Source organism: Bufo bufo, chromosome 4, assembly GCF_905171765.1.
Source record: "Bufo bufo chromosome 4, aBufBuf1.1, whole genome shotgun sequence".
NCBI classification, from domain to species: Eukaryota; Metazoa; Chordata; class Amphibia; order Anura; family Bufonidae; genus Bufo; species Bufo bufo.
Window position 1 is genome coordinate 34,043,650 of NC_053392.1, and position 23,260 is coordinate 34,066,909.

General features: G+C 38.9%; 1 protein-coding gene across 3 annotated transcripts in view; it reads left to right on the forward strand.

Moving 5' to 3' along the window:
* The window catches only part of ASXL2 (ASXL transcriptional regulator 2), a 61,651-nt gene that overhangs the window by 17,049 nt on the left and 21,342 nt on the right, over window positions 1-23,260 (forward strand). The window contains exon 1 of one of the 3 annotated variants that reach the window (XM_040427080.1): window positions 4,003-4,152. The exons of the other annotated variants lie outside the window; for them this stretch is intronic. Coding sequence (XP_040283014.1) covers window positions 4,149-4,152 — 4 coding nt within the window. The 5' untranslated portion in view covers window positions 4,003-4,148. Of the gene's footprint in view, window positions 1-4,002; window positions 4,153-23,260 lie in introns of those variants that run through there. 3 annotated transcript variants of the gene reach the window in all.

Sequence of the window (23,260 nt, forward strand, 5' to 3'; positions counted from 1 at the left end):
TATGTACACAGTGACTGCACCAGCAGAATAGTGAGTGCAGCTCTGCAGTATAATACAGGATGTAACTCAGGATCAGTACAGGATAAGTAATGTATGTACACAGTGACTGCACCAGCAGAATAGTGAGTGCAGCTCTGGAGTATAATACAGGATGTAACTCAGGATCAGTACAGGATAAGTAATGTAATGTATGTACACAGTGACTGCACCAGCAGAATAGTGAGTGCAGCTCTAGAGTATAATATAGGATGTAACTCAGGATCAGTACAGGATAAGTAATGTAATGTATGTACACAGTGACTTCACCAGCAGAATAGTGAGTGCAGCTCTGGAGTATAATACAGGATGTAACTCAGGATCAGTACAGGATAAGTAATGTATGTACACAGTGACTGCACCAGCAGAATAGTGAGTGCAGCTCTGGAGTATAATACAGGATGTAACTCAGGATCAGTACAGGATAAGTAATGTAATGTATGTACACAGTGACTGCACCAACAGAATAGTAAATGCAGCTCTGGAGTACAATACAGGATGTAACTCAGGATCAGTACAGGATAAGTAATGTAATGTATGTACACAGTGACTCCACCAGCAGAATAGTGAGTGCAGCTCTGGAGTATAATACAGGATATAACTCAGGATCAGTACAGGATAAGTAATGTATGTACACAGTGACTGCACCAGCAGAATAGTGAGTGCAGCTCTGGAGTATAATACAGGATGTAACTCAGGATCAGTGCAGGATAAGTAATGTAATGTATGTACACAGTGACCCCACCAGCAGAATAGAGAGTGCAGCTCTGGAGTATAATACAGGATGTAACTCAGGATCAGTACAGGATAAGTAATGTAATGTATGTACACAGTGACTGCACCAGCAGAATAGTGAGTGCAGCTCTGGAGTATAATACAGTGTGTCACTCAGGATCAGTGCAGGATAAGTAATGTAATGTATGTACAATAGTTGCACCAGGTATCCAAATTTCGATATTTATTCAATACTTTTTCACCCAGTTTGATACAATACCGGGATTTGCATTTTAATATACAGTCCTGATCAAAAGTTTAAGACCACTTGAAAAATGGCAAAAAATCATATTTTACATTGTTGGATCTTAACAAGGTTCCAAGTAGAGCTTCAACATGCAACAAGAAGAAATGGGAGTGAGACAAAACATTTTTTGATCATTCAATTAATTGAAAATAATGATTAAACTGAAACAGGCTGTTTTTCAGCTGATCCAAAGTTTAGGACCACGTGCCTTTAAAAGGCCAAATCTCTGCAAAGATGTGGATTCATTGTCATTTTCTGTCAGGTAGTCACACGTTGTGATGGCAAAGGCAAAAAAACTCTCCCTTTTTGAACGTGGTCGGGTTGTTGAACTACATAAGCAGGGTCTCTCACAGCGCTGCATCGCTGCTGAGGTGGGACGCAGTAAGACAGTCATTTGGAATTTCTAAAATGATCCTGAGGGTTATGGAACAAAAAAGTCAAGTGGAAGACCCCAAAAAATTTCATCAGCACTGAGCCGGAGGACCCAATTGGCTGTCTGTCAAGACACTGGACGATCCTCGACCCAAATTAAGGCCCTTACTGGTGCTGACTGCAGCCCATAACCATCAGACGGCATCTGAGACTGAAGGGCTTCAAAAACAAAAAACGTCTTCAAAGACCTCGTCTCCTTGAACGCCACAGAACTGCTCGTTTGGACTTTGCAAGAGAGCACCAAACATGGGACATTCAAAGGTGGAAGAAAGTTTTATTCTCTGATGAGAAAAAATGTAACCTTGATGGTCCTGATGGTTTCCAACATTACTGGCATGACAAGCAGATCCCACCTGAGATGTTTTCTACGCGCCACAGTGTAGGGGGCGCCATAATGGTCTGGGGTGCTTTTTCCTTCAGTGGAACAATGGAGCTTCGGGAAGTGCAGGGGCGTCAAACGGCCGCTGGCTATGTCCAGATGTTGCAGAGAGCATTCCTCTGAGGGCCCTCGTCTGTGTGGTAACGACTGGGTTCTTCAACAGGACAACGCTACAGTACACAATGCCCGCAGGACAAGGGACTTCTTCCAGGAGAATAACATCACTCTATTGGCCCATCCTGCGTGTTCCCCTGATCTAAATCCAATTGAGAACCTTTGGGGATGGATGGCAAGGGAAGTTTACAAAAATGGACAACAGTTCCAGACAGTAGATGGCCTTCGTGCGGCCGTCTGTCACGGCCATGGCTATGACTGTGACTCCTTAACCGCATGCGGTTGCCTGCGGTTTGTATTTGGTTGTTCAACCACAGGTGAGGGCTGCTTGTGTGTTGCCTCACTTGTGGTTGCCGCGGGCAACAAGTGGTTGGAGACTGTCGCAGATAGCAGCCTGAGCTGGTGCTAGGCAGCTTGCGGCATCTTCATGCGGTTACACCTGGCTACCGCTTTGTTAGGTGTGTGTGTGTATTTATGTATGGTGTGCATTGTGTTTATGTTACGTGTGCACTGAGACCTTTCCCTTCACTGTGGCTGCTCGCAGCAACGTTTTGTATAGTGTGTACATGTGGTGGCAGTGTCCCGGCCTTCTGGCTGACTCCCAGGACATGGTAGGCACCCATGTCGTTGCCTGCGGCAACAGCCACAGTGTGACTTTCGTTTTGACACTTCCCCTTTAAGTTGGTGTTTTCCCTTCCCTGTGGTTTTGGAAGGGTTAACTCCCTTTCTGTGTGTATGAGTCACGGGGTGTGTCTGATTGTGTGGGTGTGGCCGTGGCCATTTAGGCCTATATAGCCTTAGTGTTTGGCATGGCTCAGGAGGTTGCTTCAGCCATGCTTAGCTGGAGCAGCCTCCTGTGTTTACCAACTGCCAGTGAGAGCCACCCTTGTGGTTCATAAATATTATGTCACATTAAGTTTATGTTCATCTTTATGTGTGATGTCTATGTGATGGTCTGTTGGGATTTTCCTATGTTGTTTAGTGCAGCTTATGGATCTGGATTCCTGTTTGCACAGGGATCCAGTCAGCAAGGCTGTGGCAGGTAGGTGGAACTCGGATAGTTCACCTGCCATATCCATAAGTCTGTTTGTGTTTCCCTTTTCCCTGCAGCTTGGCCAGTGAGACCCCTGTTCCTCCGTGTCCAGTAGGAACAGGCCGTCTTACCTTGACTCCTAGTCCAGGGACCGGTCGGAGGGTGAGTTAGGGATCCGAGGTTCCTGCGCATGGGTCCTCCTACCTTTAAGGTCGGCCCATGCAGATAGGAGTTGGGGTCAGGTTAGGGACGCTGTAGGAGGTGACCTGCTCCCTAATCCTGTGGTCCTGGCCGAGCAGCCATAACATCATCTGGCATCGCACGGCTGAGGATTTCCCCCATCTTCAGCCGTGACACCGTCTTCACCACTTGGAGAAATGTTCCCACTCACCTCATGGAAACGCTTGCATCAAGCATGCCGAAACAATAACGGCGGAGCTACTCATTACTGAGCTCCTGTTTGGAAGTTGGATTTCTGTTTTGGGGGGTTTAGTTTTTATTTGGAGGTGTGGTCCTAAACGTTTCAGTTTATTCGTTGTTTTCATTAAATTGAATGCTCAAAAAATGTTTTGTCTCACTCCCATTTCTTCTTGTTGCATGTTGAAGCTCTACTTGGAACCTTGTTAAGATCCAGCCATGCTAAATAGGATTTTTTGCCATTTTTCAAGTGGTCCTAAACTTGATCAGGACTGTATGTACACAATAAAATGCAGTGTGTGAACGAGGCCTTGCTCATGAGATACATGTCATTTTATGCGGAGAATATGTAAGCTTTGTCCCTGTGGATATGGACCTGCACATGTACAGCTTCCATCCTCCTGCAGAGCCTGACGTCTGGGTCTTAACACTAGATCTCTGAGGTATTTTGGGCCTCTGACATCACAGATTTACTGGGCGCCGGCGTTACATACTATATATAGTCCCAGGAGCAGCGGACTGCAAGCACCGCGTGTTTCATTCATAGCGCGACCGCATGCATTCCTGGAAATGAGCTATCTAGATAGAAAGTACCAGCGACCCCACGTGTGGCCAATAGTCTTCCTGGTGAGAGGTCTGTATTGTGTATGAAGACTTACTCAGTGCGCGGTATAAGGGACCAAGAGGTGTTGTCATAGCCTCATATCCAGCTGCCTATGGGCAAGATCTACCACAGGTATAGTACACAACTATAGTGCCAGTGTCACACACTGTTCCTCAACTTCTACATAGCAGACAGTATTATAGTATATTCCTGTACATAGGAGCAGTATTATAGTATATTCCTGTACATAGGAGCAGTATTATAGTAGTTATATTCTTGTACATAGGAGCAGTATTATAGTAGTTATATTCTTGTACATAGGAGCAGTATTAGAGTAGTTATATTCCTGTACATAGGAGGCAGTATTATAGTAGTTATATTCTTGTACATAGGAGCAGTATTATAGTAGTTATATTCCTGTACATAGGAGCAGTATTATAGTAGTTATATTCTTGTACATAGGAGCAGTATTATAGTAGTTATATTCTTGTACATAGGAGCAGTATTATAGTAGTTATATTCCTGTACATAGAGGCAGTATTATAGTAGTTATATTCCTGTACATAGGAGCAGTATTATTATAGTATATTCCTGTACATAGGAGCAGTATTATAGTAGTTATATTCTTGTACATAGGAGGCAGTATTATAGTAGTTATATTCTTGTACATAGGAGCAGTATTATAGTAGTTATATTCCTGTACATATGAGCAGTATTATAGTAGTTATATTCCTGTACATAGAGGCAGTATTATAGTAGTTATATTCTTGTACATAGGAGTCAGTATTATAGTAGTTATATTCCTGTACATAGGAGCAGTATTATAGTAGTTATATTCTTGTACATAGGAGCAGTATTATAGCAGTTATATTCTTGTACATAGGAGCAGTATTATAGCAGTTATATTCTTGTACATAGGAGCAGTATTATAGCAGTTATATTCTTGTACATAGGAGCAGTATTATAGTAGTTATATTCCTGTACATAGGAGCAGTATTATAGTAGTTATATTCTTGTACATAGGAGCAGTATTATAGTAGTTATATTGTTGTACATAGGAGCAGTATTATAGTAGTTATACTCTTGTACATAGGAGCAGTATTATAGTAGTTATACTCTTGTACATAGGAGCAGTATTATAGTAGTTATATTCTTGTACATAGGAGCAGTATTATAGTAGTTATATTCTTGTATATAGGAGCGGTATTATAGTAGTTATATTCCTGTACATAGGAGCAGTATTATAGTAGTTATATTCTTGTACATAGGAGACAGTATTATAGTAGTTATATTCTTGTACATAGGAGCAGTATTATAGTAGTTATATTCTTGTACATAGGAGCAGTATTATTGTAGTTAGATTCTTGTACATAGGAGCAGTATTATAGTAGTTAGATTCTTGTATATAGGAGCGGTATTATAGTAGTTATATTCTTGTACATAGGAGCAGTATTATAGTAGTTATATTCTTGTATATAGGAGCGGTATTATAGTAGTTATATTCCTGTACATAGGAGCAGTATTATAGTATTTATATTCTTGTACATAGGAGCAGTATTATAGTAGTTATATTCTTGTACATAGAGGCAGTATTATAGTAGTTATATTCTTGTACATAGGAGCAGTATTATAGTAGTTATATTCTTGTACATAGGAGGTAGTATTATAGTAGTTATATTCTTGTACATAGGAGGTAGTATTATAGTAGTTATATTCTTGTACATAGGAGCAGTATTATAGTAGTTATATTCTTGTACATAGGAGACAGTATTATAGTAGTTATATTCCTGTACATAGGAACAGTATTATAGTAGTTATATTATTGTACATAGGAGCAGTATTATAGTAGTTATATTCCTGTACATAGGAGCAGTATTATAGTAGTTATATTCTTGTACATAGGAGCAGTATTATAGTAGGTATATTCTTGTACATAGGAGCAGTATTATAGTAGGTATATTCTTGTACATAGGAGCAGTATTATAGTAGTTATATTCTTGTACATAGGAGCAGTATTATAGCAGTTATATCCTTGTACATAGGAGCAGTATTATAGTAGTTATATCCTTGTACATAGGAGCAGTATTATAGTAGTTATATTCTAGTACATAGGAGCAGTATTATAGTAGTTATATTCTTGTACATAGGAGCAGTATTATAGTAGTTATATTATTGTACATAGGAGCAGTATTATAGTAGTTATATTCTTGTACATAGGAGGCAGTATTATAGTAGTTATATTCTTGTACATAGGAGGCAGTATTATAGTAGTTATATTGTTGTACATAGGAGGCAGTATTATAGTAGTTATATTCTTGTACATAGGAGCAGTATTATAGTAGTTATATTCTTGTACATAGGAGCAGTATTATAGTAGTTATATTCTTGTACATAGGAGGCAGTAATATAGTAGTTATATTCTTGTACATAGGAGCAGTATTATAGTAGTTATATTCTTGTACATAGGAGCAGTATTATAGTAGTTATATTCCTGTACATAGGAGCAGTATTATTGTAGCTATATTCCTGTACATAGGAGCAGTATTACAGTAGTTATATTCTTGTACATAGGAGCAGTATTATAGTAGTTATATTCTTGTACATAGGAGCAGTATTATAGTAGTTATATTCTTGTACATAGGAGCAGTATTATAGTAGTTATATTCTTGTACATAGGAGGCAGTAATATAGTAGTTATATTCTTGTACATAGGAGCAGTATTATAGTAGTTATATTCTTGTACATAGGAGCAGTATTATAGTAGTTATATTCCTGTACATAGGAGCAGTATTATAGTAGTTATATTCTTGTACATAGGAGCAGTATTATAGTAGTTATATTCTTGTACATAGGAGCGGTATTATAGTAGTTATATTCTTGTACATAGGAGGCAGTATTATAGTAGTTATATTCTTGTACATAGGAGCAGTATTATAGCAGTTATATTCTTGTACATAGGAGCAGTATTATAGTAGTTATATTCTTGTATATAGGGGCAGTATTATAGTAGTTATATTCTTGTACATAGGAGCAGTATTATAGTAGTTATATCCTTGTACATAGGAGGCAGTATTATAGTAGTTATATTCTTGTACATAGAAGGCAGTATTATAGTAGTTATATTCTTGTACATAGGAGCAGTAATATAGCAGTTATATTCTTGTACATAGGAGCAGTATTATAGCAGTTATATTCTTGTACATAGGAGCAGTATTATAGTAGTTATATTCTTGTACATAGGAGTAGTATTATAGTAGTTATATTCTTGTACATAGGAGCAGTATTATAGTAGTTATATTCCTGTACATAGGAGCAGTATTATAGTAGTTATATTCTTGTACATAGGAGGCAGTATTATAGTAGTTATATTCTTGTACATAGGAGCAGTATTATAGCAGTTATATTCTTGTACATAGGAGCAGTATTATAGTAGTTATATTCTTGTACATAGGAGCAGTATTATAGTAGTTATATTCCTGTACAAAGGGGCAGTATTATAGTAGTTATATTCTTGTACATAGGAGGCAGTATTATAGTAGTTATATTCTTGTACATAGGAGCAGTATTATAGCAGTTATATTCTTGTACATAGGAGCAGTATTATAGTAGTTATATTCTTGTACATAGGAGCAGTATTATAGTAGTTATATTCCTGTACAAAGGGGCAGTATTATAGTAGTTATATTCTTGTACATAGGAGTAGTATTATAGTAGTTATATTCTTGTACATAGGAGGCAGTATTATAGTAGTTATATTCTTGTACATAGGAGGCAGTATTATAGTAGTTATATTCTTGTACATAGTGAGCAGTATTATAGTAGTTATATTCTTGTACATAGGAGCAGTAATATAGTAGTTATATTCTTGTACATAGGAGCAGTATTATAGTAGTTATATTCTTGTACATAGGAGCAGTATTATAGTAGTTATATTCTTGTACATAGTGAGCAGTATTATAGTAGTTATATTCTTGTACATAGGAGCAGTATTATAGTAGTTATATTCTTGTACATAGGAGCAGTATTATAGTAGTTATATTTTTGTACATAGGAGGCAGTATTATAGTAGTTATATTCTTGTACATAGGAGCAGTATTATAGTAGTTATATTCTTGTACATAGGAGCAGTATTATAGTAGTTATATTCTTGTACATAGGAGGCAGTATTATAGTAGTTATATTCTTGTACATAGGAGCAGTATTATAGTAGTTATATTCTTGTACATAGGAGCAGTATTATAGTAGTTATATTCTTGTACATAGGAGCAGTATTATAATAGTTATAATCTTGTACATAAGCAGTTATATCGTACCCCTTAATCAGTATTTTGTGGAAGCAGGTATATAGAACCCCTTAATCGATATTTGGTAGAAGCAGGTATATCGCATCCCTTAATCAGTAATTTGTTGAAGCCGGTGTATCGCAGGCCTCAATCAATATTTGGTGGAAGCAGGTATATCGCACACCTCAGTCAGTATTTTGCGGAAGTAGGTATATTGCACCCCTTAATCAGTATTTTGTGGAAACAGGTATATCGAACCCCTTAATCAGTTTTTTTGGGGGCAACAGGTATATCACACCCGTTGCAAATATATACCTGCAGTATCACAGCAGAACCGCACACAACTGCCGCACAATACAAATGCAATATAATATACTTTCTATGTTAGAAAGTACATTATAATTATATCACACCTATCGATAGTACATGTATACCAGTCCTTATAAGGACTTTTGTGGCCCTATTAGCTAGCGTTTGGTGTCCTTAACAGTCTGTCCCTGCTCCACAAAGCAACCTCTACCTATACTGGCAAAACACAGAATGTAAAATGACTGCCACATCGGGTTCTATGATAGGGTGGAGGTGTGTCCATGTGCTGAAATTGGCTGTCCTGTCCCACCTGATGGATGTGTCATGGGGCAAAGTTCGCAGCGAAACGACCGCCGGGCGAACTGCAAGGCCATCTCTACTGGTCAAGTCCAACAACATATCTCCCACACCTCAGAGCTTTACATCTCTCAAACATCTCCCTTATCGAGATGACTGCTCCAGAGATGTTCCGCCCTTTTACTGTGCCGAACTGACAGCCTGCCAACAGTGCCCGGGACAAACAGACTAATCTACAAAACAGAATTTTTGCCAGAATCTTCCTGTCGACATTCAAGAGGGAAATTGGCCTCCAGTTCTTGATGTCACTAGGCTCCTTACCTTTAGACAGCAGAATTAACGAGGACACCCTCATGGATGGAGGCATCAGGTGATTTCCTAGACCATTTTTGTACACGTCCACGAGGATTGGAGCCAAGAGGTCTCTGAACTTCTTATAAAATTCTGCTGTTATACCACCTGGACCTGGTGCCTTCTTTAGATGTAATGGCCACTTTAACCTCCTCCACCGTCAATTCTGCTGTTAAAGGAGAAAAGTCCACATTATTAGTATCAGGTCCTGGAGTTGCCTCCAAGAATTGAGTCATCTTATCTTTATCCAAAGCCTTCCTCTGAAATAAGTCAGTATAGTAAGATCTCACCACCCCCAGGATACCCTCCCGAGATTCTTGCAAAACGCCCTGGGAGTCAGTGAGACCTGTGACCACTTTGTTCGCCACACGCTCCCGGCAGTTTTCAAACGGATCAGGTGACCCTAAGGTCCCCTAATCCCGTTCCAGAACCAGGTAGGTGTACCTGCTGTACTGATGCGGCCTTATCTCAGATTTCAGTCAGTTTATCTTTTGTTGGTCTCCCCCCATATGCCGACTAGAGTGACTCCAATTCTTTCCTAGCAGCTTGACTGGCTATACTTACTCTTCCCTTTCTTAAATGACAGTCTACTTAAGAGGGATCTGATCTCCTCCTTGACGTCCTCCCACCAGTCAGCCATGTTGTCATAATAGTCCACTCTCTCTAGTAGATGCTGAAAAAGAGAGTGGACGACTCTCTAAACATAAGGGTCTTTCAAGAGACTGGAGTTAAGTCTTCATAGCCCCCTACCAACATCAGGACGCTTAGTGGCCCCTAAGCAGAAAGACAAGGCCAAGTGGTCAGAGATCGGGATGATTTTCTCACACATCCCACTAACCACTTCTGTAGGGTTTACAAAAGCCATATCAATGCGACTACTTCTGTCAGCACAGGAGTATGTAAATGTTGGCTTTTTCCCATCCTGTGTGAACACATCACTGAGGCCTGCCTGCTAGATCATGCTATTTAGGACTTTGGAGTCCCTGGTCACTGCTCGGCCAGAGGATCTGTCACCCGATGTCCTAGTGACATTGAAATCTCCAGCCAACACCACTGGGACAGAGGTAAAAAGATACTGCTTAACCTCATTAAATAACTGGATCCTTTCCACCACTGACTGTGGGCGATAGATATTAATAAGCCAGAGTCTTCTACCATGGATTGTGACCTCCAGGACCCATAATAACTTCTGCCAGTCTATGTACAGTCACATCATTGGTGGTGGACAATATAGCAACCCCGGCATAAGGCTCCACAACTAGCGACCAGAAAGAAGGACCGGACTGCAATTCCCTCTCAGCTTCACGTAGAAGTCCTGATGTGGTCAGACGCGTCTCCTGCAAGAAGATGACATCTGCATTAGGGTTGTTTCGATACCCACATTTATATTCGGTTTCGATACCATGAAAAAGTATTGCGATACTCGATACCATTCGATACCACGCGAAAAAAATAACATGCCAAAAAAATCTGTTTGCATTCCGCATTTTATGGAACGTCCGGCCCATAATCAAACAGTCCTATCCTAAAAAAAATTGGCGAATAGTGTAGTTTTTCTTTTCTTTTTTTTTTTCTTTTACGGTGTTCACCGCATAGGAGATATTTTTAAATATTTTAATAGTTTGGAATTTCCGGACGTGGCGATATGTAATATTTTATTTATTTTTTTGTTTATATATTTTATATGTAAAATTTTGAAAGGGGGTGATTTATACTTGGTGTGTTTTTTTTTTTTTTTTTAACTTTTTTACAGTTTATTTAATAACTATTTACCCCTTAGGGGTAGAACCTGGGATCTTTTAATCCATTGTCCTATTCACCCTGATAGAGCTCTATCAGGGTGAATAGAACTTCACACTCTCCCTGCTGCCCTGTGCATAATACACACGGAAGCAGAGAGATTACCATGGCAGCCAGGGCTTCAGTAGCGTCCTGGCTGCCATGGTAACTGATCAGAGGGGTTAACTGCCGCGGATCGCAGCGTCCTGTCAGAGGCAGGGTACCGGCAATGTGTTTCTGCCTCCGGCTGTAGTTGTATATTGAACGTTAATTATCATTGGTGGCGCAGTGGCCACAGCCCCTCCCCTCCTCCTCCCCTCTGCGCTCTCATTGGTGGCAGCACAGGGGGAGGGAGAGACTGCTTCCTTCTTCCCGTGCTGCTGAGGGAACATGGAGCACGCTGAGAGCTGCGCGGCCATGTTCTCTGATACTGGGCTGTGCAGTAGCACAGCCTAGTATCTATAAAAGGCAAATCCTGGTGTCGTATCGATACTGGGCTAAAAGTATCAATTGGGTATCGAAAGTTAGATACCCAAAACAACCCTAATCTGCATCTAGAGATCTCAGGTGGTCATACACTATGTGCCTTGTCTTTCTTACTTTAATACTATTTACATTGCTGGAAAGCACTTTTAAAGAGAACCCGGCCTTAATCACACAACACAAAAGGAAGAGCAGCGAGGTAATACCCATCATCATAGATCGGAGTCACCCTGCTTACCACCCGTCTCCATGTCTGATTCTACCTGGGAGTCTACAGCATAGGGTTTCTTTTTGGTCGGGGGATCCTCAGTGTCCTCTTTACATTCATCATCTATTTTCTTCAGTTCTCACTCATAATCTCCCTCAGACTCTGACAGGACCCCGTATCTGTTGGATATGACCATTACCTGTGACCCTTTATGGACTTTCTTCCTGACCCTCTCGGCCATGCTGTGCTCTCTCTCAGGCTTACGGGAGGACTTGTCTTTTTTTCCTCCTCTTGTTATTTTTGCTTTCCTCAAATACTACTGGTGATGAAGAAGAAGAAGCTACCTCTGACTATTGCTGACCCTCAGGGACAACCTCCATACTCCCCTGTGCAGTATCTGGGACCTCATGTTCTGGAGCTGCAGTACCTGATCCCTGCTGAGCTTCTTGTCTGGTCAGAATGGACCTTGACATTAAGGCCTCCTCCTCTACAGCATCTGCCTCCAACAATTCCTCATCAGGAAGCTCCGCACAGTCCCTGTGAGGGTGACCCATGGTGCCACATAGATTACATTTGATGTTCTGACAATTTGCACCTATGTGGCCGACCTCACCACACAGATTGCACTTGACCACAGTGCACACACTCGCGACATGACCGGCTCTGCTACACTTAAAACACTTCCTTGGCTGACCTGGGTAGAAGCAGACGCTTTTCTCTCTGCCAATGAAGGAGTTTGGTAGATGCCACGTGACATTATTATGCTGGCGCAGCTTCACCAAAACCTTCCACCCTCCAGTCCAGATACCATCATTATCTCTGTTCTTGGTGAGATCAGAGACCATGTCACAGTGCCTCCTGAGCCACACCACAATATCTTGGGGAGGGACGGCTTCATTCCAGAAGATGATATTAACCGTGATGGTACCTGGCCTGGATATTGGAATAAAAATAAACTTACCCCAATCTTCAGTGTCTCTGAACTTGGGGAAATTAGCCCAAAATCTATCCAGATTAGACATGAGCTTGAATCTGGCGTCCTAGCCCTGTCTATCTGGTAGATTAATGACTGCCAAGATGTCCGCTGGCACAAACCCCATCTGACGACACAGGAGTTCCCGGACCACAAGCCTCCGATCTGGGAGGTCTTTGGAGCCTCGATGTTTGAATCTCACTACATTCCTCCTTTAAAAGGCCTGACCTGCATAATGAGCGCCGGAGGAAAAAGATGGAGTGTCGCGGCTCCAGGCATTACTGGGGGGGACCTTACGGGGTTCAGGGTCCTGACTTATTGGGGGAATGTCTGCACTAGGGGGGCCACTCACACCTTCTGTGCTTGAGGGTAAAGGTGGAAAATCACCCTCATTACTCTGTGGAGATTCCTCCAGCCTGTCCACCTCTATGCCATCCTCAGATATCTCCCATACAGACACTGACCCCTCAGGTACATGTCCACCATCACCCCCAGTCTCTGCCCCAGCAGTAGAGATCTGCTCTGCCACCCCATCACCTGGATGTACGGATACATGTCCATTGTCTTGCTGCTGATGTGCTGTGCCTCCTGGGACTTGTAGTGCTGGTGTCTGAGGTCCATGCGTCTCCTCAGGAACATCTGCAGTTTCTATTGGCCGCTGTTGCACACTGTCCTGTTTATGGATCTCTTCTTTTTGAAAGGAGAACTTTGCAGCTTGCAGCACAGGTCTTGTCGCCTGCTGGGCCTCCTCAGGGATAATGCTGGAAAATCCAGATTCAAAGCTCAATCCATGGATGGCAAAACGCTTCTGGTTTCTGTAAGATTCAGCAAGTGGTCCCATCCTGTCCAGGACAGTGTCCATCTGCTTCACCAGGTCACCAAGTTCCAAGCTGAGTGCATGTAGCTTACGGTCGTACGCGGCTGCACAGTTTGGGTTTGCAGTCTTCAGCTTGTACACACAATCTCCATTTGCAGCATCTGTTTGTGTCCCTTCAGCTCCTCCATGTTCCTCACCAGGGCAGGGATCTCCTCTGCTAGCTGCAGCTCAGGTGCACGGGTCTCTCTCGTTTGGTGTCCAGTCTTGGGCAGCTTCTCAGGCTGTTTGAACTCAGCAGACCTGGAGACTCCATGAGATTTCTCTGCAGATCTCTCTTGCACCACATCCTTAGATCTTTCTGCATTTTGGCTGCTGCCACCTCCAGACTGAGACCTGGTACGGCCTAAGCATGCCACCACCTCACCCTGCTGCAGGTTCTGCTGTAATGTCAGCCTCCCCAGAGATGTCCTCCGCTGCCTGTGTGCTGGAGGGGTGAGCTGCACACCTGATGCATGTGCTGCGTCCTGTCTCGCCTCCTGTGCACCCTGCAGGTTTGGATTTCCACTTTTCATAGAAGATGCCTTTTGGGAGTCACTGTACTGTGCTGGACGCTGCAGGCCTGGGCTGGAAGTCTGCTTCTCTGCACCTTTCTTAGGTGCACTCATTGCTGCTGAATCTTTCTTTTCTGCTGGAACCACAAGCGTTTCTCAATCTTTCTTACTTGCACTTAATGCACTGGTATTTCTTCCATTCTGGTCATTTCTTGTCACAGGATTCACTTTTGGACTTGTATCCATACTGGAAAGAGCCTGGGAGTTTCCTCCCAGTGGAGGCCTGGAAGCCTGGGCCTTGCTTGGGGAAGATCCCTGCCCAGGGAGGCCTCTCCCTGGGCTTTCTCGTACATAGGAGCAGTATTATAGTAGTTATATTCTTGTACATAGGAGCAGTATTATAGTAGTTATATTCTTGTACACAGGAGCAGTATTATAGTAGTTATACTCTTGTACACAGGAGCAGTATTATAGTAGTTATATTCTTGTACATAGGAGCAGTATTATAGCAGTTATATTCTTGTACATAGAAGCAGTATTACAGCAGTTATATTCTTGTACATAGGAGGCAGTATTATAGTAGTTATATTCTTGTACATAGGAGCAGTATTATAGTAGTTATATTCTTGTACATAGGAGCAGTATTATAGTAGTTATATTCTTGTACATAGGAGCAGTATTATAGCAGTTATATTCTTGTACATAGGAGCAGTAATATAGTAGTTATATTCTTGTACATAGGAGCAGTATTATAGTAGTTATATTCTTGTACATAGGAGGCAGTATTATAGTAGTTATATTCTTGTATATAGGAGCAGTATTATAGTAGTTATATTCTTGTACATAGGAGGCAGTATTATAGTAGTTATATTCTTGTACATAGGGGCAGTATTATAGTAGTTATATTCTTGTACATAGGAGCAGTATTATAGTAGTTATATTCTTGTACATAGGAGCAGTATTATAGTAGTTATATTTTTGTACACAGGAGCAGTATTATAGTAGTTATATTCTTGTACATAGGAGGCAGTATTATAGTAGTTATATTCTTGTACATAGGAGCAGTATTATAGTAGTTATATTCTTGTACATAGGAGCAGTATTATAGTAGTTATATACTTGTACATAGGAGCAGTATTATAGTAGTTATATTCTTGTACATAGGAGCAGTATTATAGTAGTTATATTCTTGTACATAGGAGCAGTATTATAGTAGTTATATTCTTGTACACAGGAGCAGTATTATAGTAGTTATATACTTGTACATAGGAGCAGTATTATAGTAGTTATATTCTTGTACATAGGGGCAGTATTATAGTAGTTATATTCTTGTACATAGGAGCAGTATTATAGTAGTTATATTATTGTACATAGGAGCAGTATTATAGTAGTTATATTCTTGTACATAAGAGCAGTATTATAGTAGTTATATTCTTGTACATAGGAGTAGTATTATAGTAGTTATATTCTTGTACATAGGAGGTAGTATTATAGTAGTTATATTCTTGTACACAGGAGCAGTATTATAGTAGTTATATTCTTGTACATATGAGCAGTATTATAGTAGTTATATTCTTGTACATAGGAGCAGTATTATAGTAGTTATATTCTTGTACATAGGAGGCAGTATTATAGTAGTTATATTCTTGTACATAGGAGCAGTATTATAGTAGTTATATTCTTATACATAGGAGGCAGTATTATAGTAGTTATATTCTTGTACATAGGAGGCAGTATTATAGTAGTTATATTCTTGTACATAGGAGCAGTATTATAGTAGTTATATTCTTGTACATAGGAGCAGTATTATAGTAGTTATATTCTTGTACATAGGAGGCAGTATTATAGTAGTTATATTCTTGTACATAGGAGGCAGTATTATAGTAGTTATATTCTTGTACATAGGAGCAGTATTATAGTAGTTATGTTCTTGTACATAGGAGACAGTATTATAGTAGTTATATTCTTGTACATAGGAGTAGTATTATAGTAGTTATATTCTTGTACATAGGAGGCAGTATTATAGTAGTTATATTCTTGTACATAGGAGCAGTATTATAGTAGTTATATTCTTGTACATAGAGGCAGTATTATAGTAGTTATATTCTTGTACATAGGAGCAGTATTATAGTAGTTATATTCTTATACATAGGAGGCAGTATTATAGTAGTTATATTCTTGTACATAGGAGGCAGTATTATAGTAGTTATATTCTTGTACATAGGAGGCAGTATTATAGTAGTTATATTCTTGTACATAGGAGCAGTATTATAGTAGTTATATTCTTGTACACAGGAGCAGTATTATAGTAGTTATATTCTTGTACATAGGAGGCAGTATTATAGTAGTTATATTCTTGTACATAGGAGCAGTATTATAGTAGTTATATTCTTGTACATAGGAGGCAGTATTACAGTAGTTATATTCTTGTACATAGGAGCAGTATTATAGTAGTTATATTATTGTACACAGGAGCAGTATTATAGTAGTTATATTCTTGTACATAGGAGCAGTATTATAGTAGTTATATTCTTGTACATAGGAGCAGTATTATAGTAGTTATATTATTGTACATAGGAGCAGTATTATAGTAGTTATATTCTTGTACATAAGAGCAGTATTATAGTAGTTATATTCTTGTACATAGGAGTAGTATTATAGTAGTTATATTCTTGTACATAGGAGGCAGTATTATAGTAGTTATATTCTTGTACATAGGAGCAGTATTATAGTAGTTATATTCTTGTACATAGGAGGCAGTATTATAGTAGTTATATTCTTGTACATAGGAGCAGTATTATAGTAGTTATATTCTTATACATAGGAGGCAGTATTATAGTAGTTATATTCTTGTACATAGGAGGCAGTATTATAGTAGTTATATTCTTGTACATAGGAGCAGTATTATAGTAGTTATATTCTTGTACATAGGAGCAGTATTATAGTAGTTATATTCTTGTACATAGGAGGCAGTATTATAGTAGTTATATTCTTGTACATAGGAGGCAGTATTATAGTAGTTATATTCTTGTACATAGGAGCAGTATTATAGTAGTTATATTCTTGTACATAAGAGCAGTATTACAGTAGTTATATTCTTGTACATAGGAGCAGTATTATAGTAGTTATATTCTTGTACATAGGAGCAGTATTATAGTAGTTATATTCTTGTACATAGGAGCAGTATTATAGTAGTTATATTCTTGTACATAGGGGCAGTATTATAGTAGTTATATTCTTGTACATAGGAGCAGTATTATAGTAGCTATAGTCTTGTACATAGAGCAGTATTATAGTAGTTATGTTCTTGTACATAGGAGACAGTATTATAGTAGTTATATTCTTGTACATAGGGGGCAGTATTATAGTAGGTATATTCTTGTACATAGGAGGCAGTATTATAGTAGTTATATTCTTGTACATAGAGCAGTATTATAGTAGTTATGTTCTTGTACATAGGAGCAGTATTATAGTAGTTATATTCTTGTACATAGGAGCAGTATTATAGTAGTTATATTCTTGTACATAGGAGCAGTATTATAGTAGTTATATTCTTGTACATAGGAGCAGTATTATAGTAGTTATATTCTTGTACATAGGAGGCAGTATTATAGTAGTTATATTCTTGTACATAGAGGCAGTATTATAGTAGTTATATTCTTGTACATAGGAGCAGTATTATAGTAGTTATATTCTTGTACATAGGAGCAGTATTATAGTAGTTATATTCTTGTACATAGGAGCAGTATTATAGTAGTTATATTCTTGTACATAGGAGGCAGTATTATAGTAGTTATATTCTTGTACATAGGAGCAGTATTATAGCAGTTATATTGTTGTACATAGGAGCAATATTATAGTAGTTATATTCTTGTACATAGGAGCAGTATTATAGTAGTTATATTCTTGTACATAGGAGCAGTATTATAGTAGTTATATTCTTGTACATAGGAGCAGTATTATAGTAGTTATATTCTTGTACATAGGAGCAGTATTATAGTAGTTATATTATTGTACATAGGAGCAGTATTATAGTAGTTATATTCTTGTACATAGGAGGCAGTATTATAGTAGTTATATTCTTGTACATAGGACAGTATTATAGTAGTTATATTCTTGTACATAGGAACAGTATTATAGTAGTTATATTCCTGTACATAGGAGCAGTATTATAGTAGTTATATTCTTGTACATAGGAGCAGTATTATAGTAGTTATATTCTTGTACATAGGAGCAGTATTATAGCAGTTATATTCTTGTACATAGGAGCAGTATTATAGTAGTTATATTCTTGTACATAGGAGCAGTATTATAGTAGTTATATTCTTGTACATAGGAGCAGTATTATAGTAGTTATATTTCTTGTACATAGGGGGCAGTATTATAGTAGTTATATTCTTGTACATAGGAGCAGTATTATAGTAGTTATATTCTTGTTCATAGGAGGCAGTATTATAGTAGTTATATTCTTGTACATAGGAGGCGGTATTATAGTAGTTATACTCTTGTACATAGAAACATAGAATGTGTCGGCAGATAAGAACCATTTGGCCCATCTAGTCTGCCCAATATACTGAGTACTATGGATAGCCTCTGGCCCTATCTTATATGAAGGATAGCCTTATGCCTATCCCATGCATGCTTAAACTCCTTCACTGTATTTGCAGCTACCACTTCTGCAGGAAGGCTATTCCATGCATCCACTACTCTCTCAGTAAAGTAATACTTCCTTATATTACTTTTAAACCTTTGCCCCTCTAATTTAAAACTGTGTCCTCTTGTGGTAGTTTTTCTTCTTTTAAATATGCTCTCTTCCTTTACCGAGTTGATTCCCTTTATGTATTTAAAAGTTTCTATCATATCCCCTCTGTCTCTTCTTTCTTCCAAGCTATACATATTAAGGTCCTTTAACCTTTCCTGGTAAGTTTTATCCTGCAATCCATGTACTAGTTTAGTAGCTCTTCTCTGAACTCTCTCTAGAGTATCTATATTCTTCTGGAGATATGGCCTCCAGTACTGCGCACAATACTCCAAGTGAGGTCTCACCAGTGTTCTGTACAGCGGCATAAGCACTTCACTCTTTCTACTGCTTATACCTCTCCCTATACATCCAAGCATTCTGCTGGCATTTCGTGCTGCTCTATTACATTGTCTTCCCACCTTTAAGTCTTCTGAAATAATTACTCCTAAATCCCTTTCTTCAGATACTGAGGTCAGGACTGTGTCAAATATCCTATATTCTGCCCTTGGGTTTTTACGCCCCAGGTGCATTATCTTGCACTTATCCACATTGAATTTCAGTTGCCAGAGTTCTGATCTTTCTTCTAGTTTTCCTAAATCCTTTTCCATTTGGCGTTTCCCTCCAGGAACATCAACCCTGTTACATATCTTTGTGTCATCAGCAAAAAGACAAACCTTACCATCGAGGCCTTTTGCAATATCACTTATGAAGATATTAAACAAAATTGGTCCCAGTACAGATCCCTGTGGAACCCCACTGGTAACATGACCTTGTTTTGAATGTTCTCCATTGACTACCACCCTCTGTTGTCTGTCACTCAGCCACTGCCTAATCCACTCAACAATATGGGAGTCCATGCTCAATGACTGCAGTTTATTGATAAGTCTTCTATGTGGGACAGTGTCAAAAGCCTTACTAAAATCTAGATATGCGATGTCTACTGCACCTCCACCGTCTATTATTTTAGTCACCCAGTCAAAAAAATCTATAAGATTTGTTTGACATGATCTCCCTGAAGTAAACCCATGTTGTTTTTCATCTTGCAATCCATGGGATTTTAGATGTTCCACAATCCTATCCTTTAATAGGGTTTCCATTAATTTGCCTACTATTGATGTCAGACTCACTGGTCTATAGTTGCTCGATTCCTCCCTACTACCTTTCTTGTGAATGGGCACGACATTTGCCAATTTCCAATCTTCCGAGACGACTCCTGTTACTAATGATTGGTTAAATAAATCTGTTAACGGTTTTGCCAGCTCACCACTAAGCTCTTTTAATAATTTTGGGTGTATCTCATCAGGCGCCTGTGACTTATCCGTCTTCACCTTAGACAGCAAACTTAGAACATCTTCCTCTGTAAAGACACATGCATCAAACGATTTATTAGTCATCCTTTCTAGTGGAGGTCCTTCTCCTTCTTTTTCTTTTGTAAAAACTGAACAGAAGTATTCATTAAGGCAGTCGGCTAGCCCTTTATTCTCTTCTACATACCTTCCGTCCTTTGTTTTTAATTTAGTTATTCCTTGTTTTAATTTCCTTTTTTCATTTATATATCTGAAGAATGTCTTATCCCCTTTTTTCATAGACTGAGCTAGTTTTTCTTCTGCCTGCGCTTTAGAAGTTCTTATAACTTGCTTGGCCTCTCTCTGCCTAATCTTGTAGATTTCCTTATCTTCATTGCTCTGGGTTTTTTTATATTTACAAAATGCTAGCTTTTTATTTTTAATGATTTGGGCCACTTCTGCTGAGTACCACAGTGGTCTCTTCCTTTTTTTGCTTTTACTGACAAGTCTAATGCAATTTTCTGTTGCCTTCAATAATGCACCTTTTAAGTAGTCCCATTTCTCCTGGACTCCATGTAATCCGTTCCAGTCTGATAAGGACTCATTTATGACTAATTTCATTTTTGAAAAGTCTGTTTTTCTAAAATCTAAAACTTTTGTTTTTGTGTGGTGGGACTCTTTCACAGTTCTTATATTAAACCACACTGACTGGTGATCACTAGATCCCAAGGTTTCGCCTACAATGACATCATATACCGAATCCCCATTTGTGAATACCAAATCCAAAATGGCCTCCCTCCGGGTTGGCTCCTCAACCACTTGTTGTAGAGATAACCCCAGTAGGGAATTTAGAATATCTGTACTCCTGGTAGAACTTGCTATTTTGGTTTTCCAGTTTATATCTGGAAGATTGAAATCTCCCATAATGATAACTTCTCCTTTCATTGTCATTTTAGCTATTTCTTCAACTAGTAGATCATCTAGTTCTTTAACTTGACCAGGTGGTCTATATATCACACCTACACGAGTTACTGCATGGTTAGCAAACTGCAACGTAACCCAAACTGACTCTATGTTGGCCTCACCAACTTGTATTAGGTTAGATTTAATGCTATCTTTCACATACAGGGCCACTCCTCCTCCTTTCTTGCCTTCTCTGTCTCTTCTGTATAAAGAGTACCCTGGTATGGTTATGTCCCAGTCATTTCTTTCATTAAACCATGTCTCCGTAACAGCCACTAAATCTACATTCTCAGATGCCATTATTGACGCAAGTTCATTGATTTTTTTACCTAAACTGTGAGCATTTGTAGACAGGACTCTGAGCTTATCATTTCTTAACCTCTGTGCTTCTGACCTGTTCTGGCATTGTTTCGGGGGGCAATTGGACTCTTTTATTTTCACTCTTTTGCCCCCCCTTCCTAGTTTAAATACTCTTTCGCAAATTCTTGGAGTTGTTCACTAAGTACATTTGTTCCTTTGAGAGAAAGATGCAAACCATCTTTTTTGTACAGTTCCTTTCTATTCCAAGTAGAGCTATCATGAGAAACAAAGCCAAATCCTTGCTCTTGACACCATTTACCAAGCCATATGTTGAACTCCTTTATGCGCCTCTGCCTATCATTCTGAACATTATGCACAGGCAGAACTTCAGAAAATGAAATGGTGGATGCAAAATCCTGTACGTCATTACCAAGTGTGATAAAAGATTTTTTCACCTCTGACACTTCATTGCAAGCCAGGTCATTTGTCCCTAGATGGACAAGAACATCCACGTCCCCTTCCTGCTTTGCTTGCTTAACAATATTAATAATACGTCTTCTATCTCTTCTAGCAGTAGCCCCAGGGAGACATCTCACAAAACCATTTTCTTTAAGCTCCACACTTCTTATGATTGAATCACCCAGCAACAGCTGCTTCCTTTGAGACTTCACTTTATCTTTTTTGTCCTTGGCTGCAGTCTTGCATACATTAGACATAGGAGTCAATGGTTTCTCACCCTCTGTGCTTGAGTCCATATCCATGTTGTCCTTACATTCTGAGAGTGCTGCAAATGAATTATGGAGAACCACCGACTGTGGGACATGTCTTCTATCCACCACTCTAAGTCTTCCAGAACCTACAGTAACCCATCTGCCATTCTGGGGGTCCTCTGTGGCAGTGGCATTGCAGCAGTCCTAGCTGGAGTTTGTTTAACAGATAATTTAAATATCTCTGATTTCAAAAATACAATTTCCTGCTGCAGTAAGGAGAACTGTCTACAGATCTGACAGCATCCGAATCTCCAAAGAGTGGAACATGAAATAAATGCACAACAATTCCTGCATTGAACCAAGTCTGCCATTTTAAAGAGGAGAAAAAAATAAAATTGTAAATTTAAATTGAACAAATCTTACCTTTTTTTTTTTGTATTGTTTCCACCTTCCAGCCTACCTCCTGACTATCTCCTGCAATATCTCTTAACTGTACTTAATGTAGTACTTGAAGGTAATGAATTAGGCCAGCTAATGAGTCTGTCTCTATATATATACACACACTCCTTCGCAAGCTCCTCCCCCAGCAACAAATGTAACACCTTAGTGAGCTAGGCTCATTAGGAGGCAGTATTATAGTAGTTATATTCTTGTACATAGGAGGCAGTATTATAGTAGTTATATTCTTGTACATAGGAGCAGTATTATAGTAGTTATATTCTTGTACATAGGAGGCAGTATTATAGTAGTTATATTCTTGTACATAGGAGCAGTATTATAGTAGTTATATTCTTGTACATAGGAGGCAGTATTATAGTAGATATATTCTTGTACATAGGAGCAGTATTATAGTAGTTATATTCTTGTACATAGGAGCAGTATTATAGTAGTTATATTCTTGTACATAGGAGCAGTATTATAGTAGTTATACTCTTGTATATAGGAGCAGTATTATAGTAGTTATATTCTTGTACATAGGAGGCAGTATTATAGTAGTTATATTCTTGTACATAGAGCAGTATTATAGTAGTTATATTCTTGTACATAGAGCAGTATTATAGTAGTTATGTTTTTGTACATAGGAGACAGTATTATAGTAGTTATATTCTTGTACATAAGAGCAGTATTATAGTAGTTATATTCTTGTACATAGGAGGCAGTATTATAGTAGTT